This window comes from Benincasa hispida, chromosome 1 (assembly GCF_009727055.1).
Source record: "Benincasa hispida cultivar B227 chromosome 1, ASM972705v1, whole genome shotgun sequence".
Taxonomy (NCBI): domain Eukaryota; kingdom Viridiplantae; phylum Streptophyta; class Magnoliopsida; order Cucurbitales; family Cucurbitaceae; genus Benincasa; species Benincasa hispida.
In genome coordinates this window covers 86,430,464-86,442,644 of record NC_052349.1, presented here as the reverse complement: position 1 = coordinate 86,442,644, position 12,181 = coordinate 86,430,464, and the positions used below count along the sequence as shown (strand labels likewise).

The following is a 12,181-nucleotide window of genomic DNA, read 5'->3' as shown; positions in this document are numbered from 1 at the left end:
ATGATGTGGTAGTGGACCTATTGGTCGACCGAACTTCCAAAATCCTGATGAGCAACTACGTGAAATCGGGTCATCCGAATTTGAATTCAATTTATTCATTGAGTTGCATATTTGAAATCAGGTTAGGGCTTCGATAAAGCAATAGGGCTGGTCCATTCATCCCCAACCTGATATCATTACTCTTCTTGAATTTCTTCTTCGTGTTATTATGTTAACATCAGATTCGAACTTTGAAAAATGAGTCAGGTTGGGCATCTCATCCTAAATTCGACGTTATTGGAAAGGCTAAAAGTATCCTCTAACACGTTAGTATAAGTTTAGAATTTATAAGATCATGGGGCGGGTCATAAAACATGAAAGGCCCCAAGAGAAGGTGATTGTAAAAAAAAAATTCTTTTCTTTTTGTCGCAAATCGTGAATTTTATATTTCTTTCGGTATATCCATCACTGCTATCCGAGACGACGACGGACCTCCATGGACGACGGAATGTCAGAGGAGTTGGTGATGAGTGAGGTTCACCTTGGCTGCCCACCTGGTATTTCCGGGTCGTATGTTTCCAGTTTCACCATTTCCCTCCCTTTCGGTTCGTAATTCCATCCTTTCTTTAATTATCTCTTCCATTTTCGGTACGGAATTTCAAAGCTGTTTCATTAGCTAGGAACTGCCTAACACTTAATCAATGCCATCGTCACTACCGATTGTTCTTATAATTTCAATTTTGAAATTAAGGGCGGATGATAATAAGATCACTGACGTAATTATAGGTTCTGATGATTTAGATACGGAAACCAGAAGGTATATCAGTGATTCTGAAGGCTATTCACCGCCAAGTAAGCAACTCATTCGTTACGACGAAGATGGAGATCTTGTTTTACCCAGGCGCATCAGTCAGTACCGAATCTCTTCTTCTTATTACTTTTACAGGCTTTTATAGTGCCAACATAGAGTATCCAACTTCCTTATGGCATTCTTGTATAGAGTTATTTATGATTGAATTTAAACGGAGACTTAGAAACTAATTTAACTTTTACAATGATCGAATAGTTTTTCATTTTCCTTCTAGTCATAATGTTCACAGTTATTGGTAGACAGTTCTCCAAGCAGCTGTCATCAAATGCCCGAACTGACCAAGAAGCTGCACAATCACAATTACTTGCTGTGTTGATCTGTTATGAATGAAAAATTTACATCTAGAGTTTTGCCAATTTGAGTATAGCTTAGTGGATAAAGACACATTTTACCATTTCAAAGTTGATGGTTCGACCCCATTACGCAATTGTTGAACTCAAAAAAAAAAAAAAAAAAGGGAAAAAATCCTTATGCAGGCCCCTTTTTCTTAAGTGACTCTTGTCGTCATTTTTGTATGCCATCTCTCAGCTAAATACCTTGCATCGGTCCGATTAATTGCTGAGATGCTAAGACATTTCTATATGAAAAATAGATGTGGAAGAACCTTCAGTTCGTAGTTTTAATGTGTCAATCCAACACGATATTATGTCAACGATCCCAAGTGTTGGTTTGCAGGTAATTGTCTCTTAAGAACTGTGATTTTATCTATTATTTTTACGATACATTCATTACATGATTCAGTATCTTTTCCTCTTTCAGGTGTGGAAAGCAGAACTAGTATTATCTGATTTTGTCTTGCATACAATGCTTACTTCATCTGAATTTGATGGAATTGTTGCAATAGAACTTGGAGCTGGAACAGGTGTTTAACCGACATGCATTCTTGATATTTATTTTCACGCATTTGTTTTGTTCTGATTCCAACCATCTATTTTTGTTATTCTACCCTCAGATGGAACATATATTTTAAAAAAACCACTGTTGACTATATTACTATTTCAATGACAGGGTCTTATGTTATTGCTCTTGCCAGGACTGGTTGGAATATTGCTTGCACGGGTTGCTAAAACAATATTTCTAACAGGTATAGCAATCATCATGAATTTTGATTTTTCCTGGATTCCTTGTTTTCCAATTTTGGAAATGAAACAATCAGATGCAGATCTTGGCCATCAAGGACTTATGAATTTCTCTCATCTGTTTGATCTGGTTCTGTTCTGATGGATTGATGAATGCGTGAGCATGCACAGTTTTTTTATTAAAATGAAAATAAAAGTAACTCACTGATTGGTTAAACAGTATTGTATTTGACAAATAAGCATTCAAGCGCCTCTCATAGTTTACTTATGTTTTACTTGGATTAGTAGTGAGTAATAATTGGCTCAGAGGCTTATCTGACTCGTCTTTCACTTCTATCCTCATTGCAAATATTTCTAATGCAAAGGACGTGTTTAATGATTGACAGATAAAGGTGATCGTGTCCTTGACAACTGTGCCAAAAACATTGGTCTTAATTCTGGTGGGTTCAATGCTGGAGTTGCAGTTCATGTAAGGGAACTTGATTGGACGGAACCTTGGCCTCCTAAGCAAACCCAAGGGGAATGTCCCCCAAAAAATAGGTGACAAAACCTTTGCAATTCACTTTATCTGATAAGTGTACACCTCGGCTGTGCTCATTTTTCTTTTTCCACAAGTGTGTGATTTGTATGTCACTTTTAAAGTGCTTATTGATGACTGCAAATTTTTCTTTTTCACATTGGTAATGGTAATATTTTGTTTAAATTCTAAGTAGTGATAAAAATTGTTTTGAGCAATTAAAAGAACTTCTAAAAATTTCTCAATAATCTTGTGGTTTGAGAAATTCTAAAAGTTAATTACAGAAAAGCATATCAAATGATTTTAGAACTTTGGATGATACATTTAACTCATTTTCTTGAAAAAGTACTTCACTGTAAAATACTGATGACTCCAAGTTGCCAAGGTCTATACACATCGGAATAGGAAAGAGAAAGTAGGGGACTTAAGTGATACCCTGTACGTGAGGAATGAGCGCTTGTGCAATCTTTTGGGGGCGTGTCTGCTGTGATTTTGTGGGGCCTAGGGGGTTCAGTTAATCAGAGAGAAGCTGAGCTTTTGTGTACACATGGATAAGATTTTAAGGGCGTGCACAAGAGGGGGGAAGGGTATGTTTCTGGATTATTGTTTTGGAACACATTTTTAGTGTTCTTGGAGAGAGGGGAGTTCTTGAATCTCCCTTGGAGATTGCCGTAATTCATTGATAAATAAATTGAGTTTTACCAATTACTATTTTCAAAAGGCTGCCGAACACGTGCACACACACTAAAGCAATCTGGACTTGTGCTGGCGGGGTTGGAGTTGGACTCATAAAACATGAAGCAAGTGACGTTTCTTTTCTTGTGCCTTCATTGTCACACAGGTATTCCTGGGCCTTATCAGAGGTTGAAGAAGCACAGAGAGCCTCCTTGCTTGTTGCTGCTGATGTTATCTATAGTGACGACTTGACAGATGCATTTTTTAATATGTTGGAGAAGTTTATGTCTCAAGGTTCAGAAAAGGTATGCATTCTCATGTTGAGATTATTTTATTTTATTTCAGGTTTCCTATTGATGGGTTAGGTTTAAGTAGATAATGAAATGTGCCTCACATCTCATTTTTATATGGAAAAGATGCTAATCATTGACCATATGTAAAAGGACAAATGATAAGGACGCCCATCTGCTTGAAATAATGCATTATTATTAGGCAAGGGACATGACTTGTATGTGTATGTGAAATTGCGAGTCTTATATTCTACCACATTTCCTTGTTGGTCCTCATTTGAGGGGATGGAGAGGAGACCATTGGGGTTAACATGAAAATACTTATTGATCCTTGGAGCTAAGTTAGGCATCATGGAGTTATAAGGTACATACTGCTTTACTTATTATTGATCTTTGATCAATGAGGCCATTTACTTGTTGAAATATGCTCAACTAAGTTAATGCATAAACCTTTGACCAAGAGATCAGAGGTTCAGAAAACCTTAATCCTCACCCCCACGTGTTCTTGAACTCAAAACAGGACCTTTTACAGTTTTTTGTTGTATTTAGTAGCAACCTCCATGATATTAATATACCATCCTATTTTTCTTTAATTCATGATCATAGTTGAAAATTGGATCAAGATAACTGATTCTGCAAAGTGAAATAAAAATTAGAATTCTACCTTTTAAATTTCCTAGAGATTCCTTGTTACTGAGATCTAAGTAAAAAGATGAGGAGTTAAAATAAGGCGTCTAGTCTAAAACTCTGGTTGATAAGAGGTATGAATTAAGATAATTCATTGAGAAAAAGTAGAAATACAAGACGTAATTAATCTCTCATATAATTAATTGTGCATGAAATTTTATCTATAGAAATCAGTCTTTCTGTGAACTTGCTAAATGTTTTGGTTGAACTTCCAATGTATGTAATGAGAGAGGAGTTTAATTATCCCTTGACCAAACCCTTCAGGTATTGTACTTGGCTCTGGAAAAGCGCTATAACTTCACAGTGGATGACTTTGACATTGTAGCAAATGGCTATTCTCATTTCCTAAGTTACCTGAAACATGAAGAGGGTAAGTTGACAGTAACATTCAGAACCGCGTTTGACATTTCTTTCTCGAGCTCATGTTTTACTTATGGTTCGTGATAGATGATGCCAAAAACAGTAGATTGGAGCACAGATCAAAGCCATATTTTGTAGGCAAACGAATTGATCTCACAAGCACCCCGCAATATGTCCTCAACTATGAAAGAGGAAAAGATGTTGAAATCTGGCAGATTAAGTATTGTAGGAAAGAGTCTTAAGATCAGAGAAGGGTAGGAACATCTGCTGTAGACGTCACAGTTAATCAAGTCTGCCTTCACAACTCTGGTGAGTTTTCCATTCAAACTACTGTGCAATGTTAAAACAATACCAAGAAAGTGTTTGGTATCAGTTATCACAGCACACGGATTGGGGATTTCTATTTTTGCAGCCTTATTCAGAAACAATTCCAATCTCAGTTCTGATTCTATATGTTTTATGAACCTTTTTTTACTTTTCCTTACAAAATCTTCATCATATTCTGCTCAATCTATTGGGATGTTTTTTCCCCTGAAAATAAAACCAGGAGTATGGTAGATTTGAAAGTACTCTTATAAAGTTCTTAAGAATAATACTGGATGTCTCTTTGAGGATTGATTTCCCCATATTTAAATTGACTATTTATAGATCTCAATCCATGACTTGAAGGCCAGACTTGGGAAAAATCTCATGGTATGTGATTATAAATAATGTTTGTTTTTTGAGTTTTGCTATTGAAGGATTGGATTATTGATTTTTGAAATGGTAATTGATGTCTTTATCAACTAAATTATGCTTGAATTGACGTGATTATAAATAATGTTATTAGATATCATATAGCGTCATCGATAGGATTTGACATTTAAAATTGAATAAATAAGTCTCATGCAAGCATGAACTTTTTTTCAATTTTTCTTAATTTGACTTTCAACGTCAAGTTATTATTAAAAATTATAATCAATTTGGTTAATTAATTCACTCTTATTTTAGATGATTAAATTGAAATACCAAACAGTGGAAGGATGGATCGGAATTATAGTATGTTAAAATAAATTCCACTAGGGTAAGATGATCACACAAGGCCTACTTGCTGAAAATGAGGAAATACCTTTTCTCATAAAAAGGGGGAAAAAACAAAAATAAAAAAGAGAGAAGAGGAAAAGAAAGAAAAATGGCTGAAGGCTCTGTTTTTATTATTTTGGAAAAGTAGATTACTTAACTTGGAAATAGAGCATAAAAAGCTACGTTTCGTCAAATCTCATCTCTAGAAAAATCTGCTGTACTTTTTAAAATATATATATATATTGAATAAATAGGAAAAGAAACCATTATTTTAGGTTCTGTTCCGTTGGATAATCAATTAAATTTAGCTATATAAATTTTTGTTATATTAATTAATTATTTAATCAATTAAAAAAATGAATACTTAATATTAAACATTTAAACCATAATGAAAACTTATTAAAATTTCTCAAAATTAATTAAAATATAAATAATTATCAACAATAATGTTAATGGTATTGGTATGAGTTAAAACTTATTAAATTTAAATAATAATTAATTAAAATTAATAGTAATTAATAATTCATATTAATTAATTAAGGTATATATTTACTATTAATCTTTCGGACATAAAAATTAATTAATTATGCATAGTATTAAAAAAAACTCAGGTTAGAATTTTAAAGTTTTATGGATTATAATATCTTGAGTTTTAAAAGAGAAATTATAGAAAACAAAGGATGATATTAAATGTATTATGTATGAAATTCAAAAGAAAAAACACATGAAACAAACAGATCCTTAATGTTTAAAAAATAAGTGTGTCTTAAAAAGTAAGAAGATAATTTTCAAAAACATGTTTTAGTTTCTAAAAAATTGGACTTCAAATTCAGATATTTCATTAGCAAATTTAAAAACCGTGATTGAAAAAAGGGAAAAAAACTGACATATATTTCCCAAAATAAAAAAATAAAAAAAGAAATCCTTATCAACGGAGCTTAATTTCTTTACAGGAAAATATATCTTTTTTTGACTTTAAATTAGAAGATTCAACTTAGGTTTACATAAACAGAATGTTATTTAGTACAACAAACAAAATGTTAAAAGACCGATGAATATTCGAATAGAAATTTGCGTTTTGTTTTTCAGAAAAAAGAAAATGATGGTGAAAAGGGAGGTCCCATATATTTATAACCAAATCCTTTGAAAGTGAAAAACAGGCGGTGATGTTGTAACGTTCGAACACGGGTCCTGCCAGGATGAATCAGCACAGAAAATTTTCTTAAAAACCACTTCAAATTAAGAATTTCCTTTTCAAATAATCACTTCCCAAACCCAAAACCCTTTTCAAATCTCTCTTGATTTCGCCGCCGTTCGCCGGAAAAACCTTCATGGGTTGTTCACAGTCCAAGATCGAGAATGAAGAAGCCATCGCTCGTTGTAAAGAACGCAAGATTCATATGAAGGATGCTGTGACAGCTCGAAATGCTTTCGCCGCCGCTCACTCCGCCTATTCTATGTCGCTTAAAAACACTGGAGCTGCTTTGAGCGATTATGCTCATGGTGAGGTTCAAAACCCCCAGTTTGTTTCTGTGTCTACTCAATCCAATCCTCCCATTACTTCCTCTGCTGCCGCCGCCGCCGCCGCCGCCGCCGCCCCTTTTGAACCCTTTCCGCCGCCTCCCCCGCCTTTGCCTCCTTCTACTATTCCTGCTCCTCTTCAAAGGGCTGCCACCATGCCTCAGATGAATGTGTATAATCCCGATCTCAAACCTGAGTCGCCGATTATTGAGGAGGATGAAGAAAATGATAACGAAGGCTCTGTTGGTGCTTTGAGGAGGAGGAGGAATAAAAGTAAAGGGGATGAAGGGAGTAGCCGAATTAGAAATTCGGAGCTTAATGAAGATTTGGCTGGTGCTTCGCCGCCAGTGCCGCCGCCACCGGCTGAGAATCGACACATTCCACCGCCCCCGCAACAAAATTCGACATATGATTATTTCTTCTCTATTGATAACATACCCGTCTCGACTTTGAGTGAAGTCGAGGAGGTACAGATTAACAAAGGGGAGATTGAGCGCAAGTCGTTTGATAAAAAGTCTAAGGGAGTGGACAACGATGGTATTGAGGAGCGGAGAATCAGTGGAAAGGCTGAAGCAGTGGAGCCAGTGCTCGAGGAGCCGGTGGAGCTGCCTCCAGCGCCGCCAGAAGTGGTGGAACCTGCCGTGGTGGCGAAGAGCTCAAAAAAGATGAAACAAGCGGGATCTATGGGGTCCATAGAGGGCAAGAGGATGGTTAAGGTGAATTTTAATCTCCTGCAGATATTTATAGATATTGATGATCATTTTCTCAAAGCTTCAGAGAGTGCCCATGAAGTGTCCAAGATGCTTGAGGCGACCCGATTACACTATCATTCAAACTTTGCTGATAATCGAGGTATGGATCTTGCGCTGAAGTTTAGCTTTTGATTCTGGGTTCAACTATTACTTTGGCTGCCATGAAACAGTATTCGTTTCTGATCTGTATAAATACATGCTAGAGCAGCTCGAGGAAGCTTGTTAATTGCTTTTATCCTTGAGACAATTTAAAGCTTTGCTTGTATTTATACCTTATTTTGAAAAGAATTTGTACTTTCCTTCAGGTCATATCGACCACTCTGCCAGAGTGATGCGTGTTATTACATGGAACCGATCATTTAGGGGATTGGCTAATATGGATGATGGAAAAGATGATTTCTATGCAGAAGAGCAAGAAACTCATGCCACCGTGTTAGATAAACTATTGGCGTGGGAAAAGAAGCTGTATGATGAAGTAAAGGTATATTATATGGAACAGCCGTCGTCCTCTCTTAATATTTAAACATCTCTTTGGCTCCTCATTTTCGCAAGCATCTTCTACATGCTAAAATTTCAATACTCGTTGGCTAACTCCTTTTAAGTGAGCATCAGTAGTAGAAATTAGCTGCCTTGTTAGTGCATCTCTAAAGAGTTTTTTCACATTCGATTTATATGAGGTTGATTGTAATTTGAAACTTTCTCCTCAACAAAATTACATATCTCTCATCTCAGACTCTGGACATTTCCTTCCTGCCTCTCCCTCTCTCTCTCTCTACACACACACACACACACACGCGAATGTGTCTCTTGTTATTATCATTCCCTGCTAGATACCAAGTTTGTTTGTTGGGCAGGTCAGTGGGTGGTAGAAAGCTTCTTGGCTGATCTAAGATATAAGACCTCATTTTTTGTTGTGTTTCTTGTAAATTACTGCTTCCTTAGGGTCTTCAGCACTGTCCTTCTGACCCTTGAAGCCTCGAGATCACAATGTATGCTTGTTCCTTTTTGTAACTCTGTTCTAGAGTAATATGCTAGGGAGGCAGTATGTATGTTGTGGTTTTCAATTATTTTGTTCGACGCTTGGATCTTACTGACAAAAGTTGTGTTTCTATGATGGAGCAGATCACCATATGATGTGGAGGAACTTTCTTTTAACTGAAATTTATTTGTGATAATTATGATTGACAGACAGGTGAACTTATGAAATTTGAGTACCAAAAGAAGGTTGCTACATTGAATAGGCTGAAGAAACGAGATTCTAATGCAGAAGCATTGGAGAAAGCAAAAGCAGCAGTAAGTCATCTGCACACTAGATATATTGTTGACATGCAATCCTTGGATTCAACTGTCTCAGAGATTAGTCGTCTACGAGACGAACAGTTATACCCAAAACTTGTTCAGCTTGTTAATGGGTGAGTTGCATGAGATAGTAATATGCATATGGATATGGTTGTTGTTTATCATTCTAGTCGCCTTTACAATTGATAATAATGACCAATGGATGTTAACTTTTAGAAATATACATCGTGGATAGGGTTAGTTGATTGTAATGCTACTCTTCTGGTCTCACTTTTCCATAGCCGCATGTGTTGGCTTTCAAGTATGAAAACTGGACGTCTCCTATGAAACTCACCTAATACCAGATCCCAAGTCTTACCTCCAAATCCATGTTTTTTCTCAAGTAAACCACCCTAATACTGTGGGGTGGTTGCCATCTAATTCTTTTTCTTTGAATAAAATTGAAAGTGTAGTACGTGCCAATGTGGTTTTATTGGTATAGTAGAGTATTTCTGACATTAATGTTGAACCATTTGTATGATTGAGGTTTAAATTAACAAAATAATACTGAGTCATCTATTCATGAATATTGTGAAAAACTGTGCTTGTACCTATCAGGGTCGTTGTCTAGGTGGGTATGCAAGTTTTTTGTTAACTCGGCACATGATAATATCTATTCTCCAATCTTTTGAGATCCTAGAACATTCACATATTATGCTCAATTTTTAAGGTTGTCACTTCAATGTTTTAGCAAAACCAGAAATGATGTTGGTTGTTCTGCAGGATGGCAGCAATGTGGAATACAATGAGAGCTCACCATGAAGCACAATTGAAGATTGTAAGTGCACTAAGATCAATGGATCTCTCTCAATCGCCAAAAGAAACGAGTACCCATCATTATGAGCGCACGGTTCAGCTCTGTGGTGTTGTTAGAGAGTGGCATTCACAGTTTGAGAAGCTTGTACGCTGTCAAAAAGACTACATTAAAGCCTTAAACAGTTGGTTGAAACTAAATCTAATTCCTATAGAGAGTAGCTTGAAAGAGAAGGTTTCTTCTCCCCCAAGAGTTCAAAATCCACCGATTCAGAAACTCCTCCTCGCTTGGCACGATCAACTCGAAAGACTCCCAGACGAGCATCTCAGAACTGCCATATTCACTTTTGGTGCTGTGATCAATACCATTATGCTGCAGCAGGATGAAGAGAGGAAACTGAAGTTAAAGTGGGAGGAGACTGAGAAAGAGCTCGAACGCAAGCAGCGACATTTCAATGATTGGCATTACAAATATCAGCAACGAAGGATGCCCGATGAGGTGGACCCCGAAAGGTCGGAAGAGAACACGCAGGATGCCGCTGTCACAGAGAAGTTGATCGCGGTAGAGTCGGTGAGAAGAAGACTGGAGGAGGAAAAGGAAACTCATGCGAAGCAATGCCTTCATGTGAGGGAGAAATCGTTGGTTAGCCTTAAGAATCAGCTGCCAGAACTCTTCAGGGCTTTATCAGAATTCTCTTTTGCTAGTTCAGAGATGTACAAGAGCTTGAGCTCTATTTGTCAGGCCTAGATTCGAAGCAACAAAATTTCCTTGTAAGTTACTGTATATTTTTTATTTTTATTTTTTTTAATCTATGGAATTTTCGTGTTTGTTGTGGGAACTTATTTTCAGCAGTGTTTCGACTTATTTTGCTTTTTATTTTATCGCCTTTATTTTTAAGATTAAACAAATAATTTTTAATCAATTATTATTGGTTCCTTTTCCTTATTGAGAAAGGTTCGAATATTATTAAAATCAATCAAAATCATTTTTAATCAATTATTATTTGTTCCTTTTCCTATCGAGAAAGGTTTGAATTTTCTATAAATTAGAAGTTACCGGAACATTTTAAGAATACACAACCAAAAAAAAAAAAAAGACTTCTAGGAAGATTTCTATTCACTTCTTTTCTTCTGATTTTTTTTCTCACAACAAGAAGCCGTAATGATAATAGTGAGTTTCTTTTTACTTATTTACAAAATAAAAATTTTAATATATATTTGTTTGCATATTATTTGCTAATTTTGTTCTAGATTAATTAATTTTATTCATGTATAATGTGTTATTTTGGGTTGCTTGTAATTTAAATTTCTTAAATAATGTTTCGAATCTTATTTGATTAAATGTATATTTTGATTTTATTGATGATTATGTAAATGATGTCAAAGCTTTTATATTATTATGGTTGTTTCCTTGTTAATTTGTAATATTTGTGTTATAAATCTTTGAACATTTTTTTTTTTGGGGGAGTTTTGAATTTTTGGGGGCCATTATTTTGAGATTCTAAGGGTGAAAAGACATATTTTTGGAAGGTCAAGTTTTGATTTTGGTAGGTTCTTAATAAAAGTTTTGATAATAGAAAATAATAATATTGTTTCGATGAAGATGTTTTCTTTATAGGAATTGTTTTTTAGGATACATATTTTCATAAAATTAATTTAGGAAGTTTTTTTTTTTTTTTTTTTATGGTTTTAGACCAACATGAGACATTTAAAATTTAAAATAAAAATTTTCTTTTTTGAAAGGTCAATACTTTCTTTGAGTGTTGTGGGGGTGTTAATTTCTTTTTTCATACACAAATGACTTGGAAATTATCGGACATAGTCCCTTCAAGTTTTCTTCTTTCTAAATTAGTACATTTTTTAAAAAATTTGTTACTATAGTTTTTCTCAGTCCATCTCGCTTGAGATCGACCCGCTAGATTTCTAATAAATTTTAATCTTTATTAATTTATAAATTATTTTGAACTTTCTTGATGAAATTTCGGACAACTAACATGATATTTGATCAATTTTTTATCTTTCTAAATTTTATATCAAATCTTTTAACATAAAAATCAAATATCAAATTCCACCTAATTTTTCAAGAGGAGATATCTCAGTGTATCTCAGGTGAAGATTCTATACATTTGAGTGAAATTTTGGGTAGGTTAACACCAAATTTTTTATATTTTCCTAAATCTTAATTTTTATTTGTAAAATTTGATACTTTACAAAAATTTAAAAAACATAATGTACTTGATCCATCTGAAAAATCACAATTAGTCAATTCATTTAAAATTAATTGTGGAAACAGAAAT

General features: G+C 34.9%; 2 protein-coding genes across 4 annotated transcripts; both read left to right on the top strand.

Annotated features, from left to right (window-relative positions):
- Positions 1 to 353: 353 nt before the first annotated feature.
- LOC120080919 (methyltransferase-like protein 22) lies at positions 354 to 6,777 on the top strand. Of its 3 annotated transcripts, XR_005482685.1 has the most exons (11): positions 354 to 584; positions 766 to 888; positions 1,443 to 1,525; positions 1,610 to 1,712; positions 1,884 to 1,934; positions 2,316 to 2,469; positions 3,288 to 3,426; positions 4,363 to 4,468; positions 4,546 to 4,767; positions 5,107 to 5,151; positions 6,681 to 6,777. XR_005482685.1 is itself a non-coding variant. In XM_039035612.1 (9 exons), the coding sequence occupies exons 1-9, from the start codon at positions 476 to 478 to the stop codon at positions 4,698 to 4,700; spliced, it is 1,008 nt and encodes a 335-aa protein (XP_038891540.1). In that variant the 5' UTR covers positions 354 to 475; the 3' UTR covers positions 4,701 to 5,084. The 3 variants fall into 3 exon arrangements, 2 of the variants coding, with proteins under 2 accessions (XP_038891540.1, XP_038891529.1); XM_039035612.1 differs by lacking the exons at positions 5,107 to 5,151; positions 6,681 to 6,777 and having other exon boundaries at positions 781 to 888; positions 4,546 to 5,084; XM_039035601.1 differs by lacking the exons at positions 5,107 to 5,151; positions 6,681 to 6,777 and having other exon boundaries at positions 4,546 to 5,084.
- On the top strand, positions 6,705 to 10,727 carry LOC120080910 (protein ROLLING AND ERECT LEAF 2-like). The gene is made up of 4 exons (XM_039035590.1): positions 6,705 to 7,893; positions 8,099 to 8,274; positions 8,982 to 9,205; positions 9,855 to 10,727. The coding sequence occupies exons 1-4, from the start codon at positions 6,852 to 6,854 to the stop codon at positions 10,630 to 10,632; spliced, it is 2,220 nt and encodes a 739-aa protein (XP_038891518.1). The 5' UTR covers positions 6,705 to 6,851; the 3' UTR covers positions 10,633 to 10,727.
- Positions 10,728 to 12,181: the final 1,454 nt, after the last annotated feature.

Bases quoted from the DNA above. Each gene is read 5' to 3' on its own strand.
- LOC120080919 (XM_039035601.1), top strand. From the start codon at position 476: ATGGACGACGGAATGTCAGAGGAGTTGGTGATGAGTGAGGTTCACCTT. The intron at 585-765 runs GTTCGTAATTCC...ACGTAATTATAG, and splicing joins CACCATTTCCCTCCCTTTCG to GTTCTGATGATTTAGATACG. The intron at 1,526-1,609 runs GTAATTGTCTCT...TTCCTCTTTCAG, and splicing joins TCCCAAGTGTTGGTTTGCAG to GTGTGGAAAGCAGAACTAGT.
- LOC120080910 (XM_039035590.1), top strand. From the start codon at position 6,852: ATGGGTTGTTCACAGTCCAAGATCGAGAATGAAGAAGCCATCGCTCGT. The intron at 7,894-8,098 runs GTATGGATCTTG...ACTTTCCTTCAG, and splicing joins AAACTTTGCTGATAATCGAG to GTCATATCGACCACTCTGCC. The intron at 9,206-9,854 runs GTGAGTTGCATG...GTTGTTCTGCAG, and splicing joins CTTGTTCAGCTTGTTAATGG to GATGGCAGCAATGTGGAATA.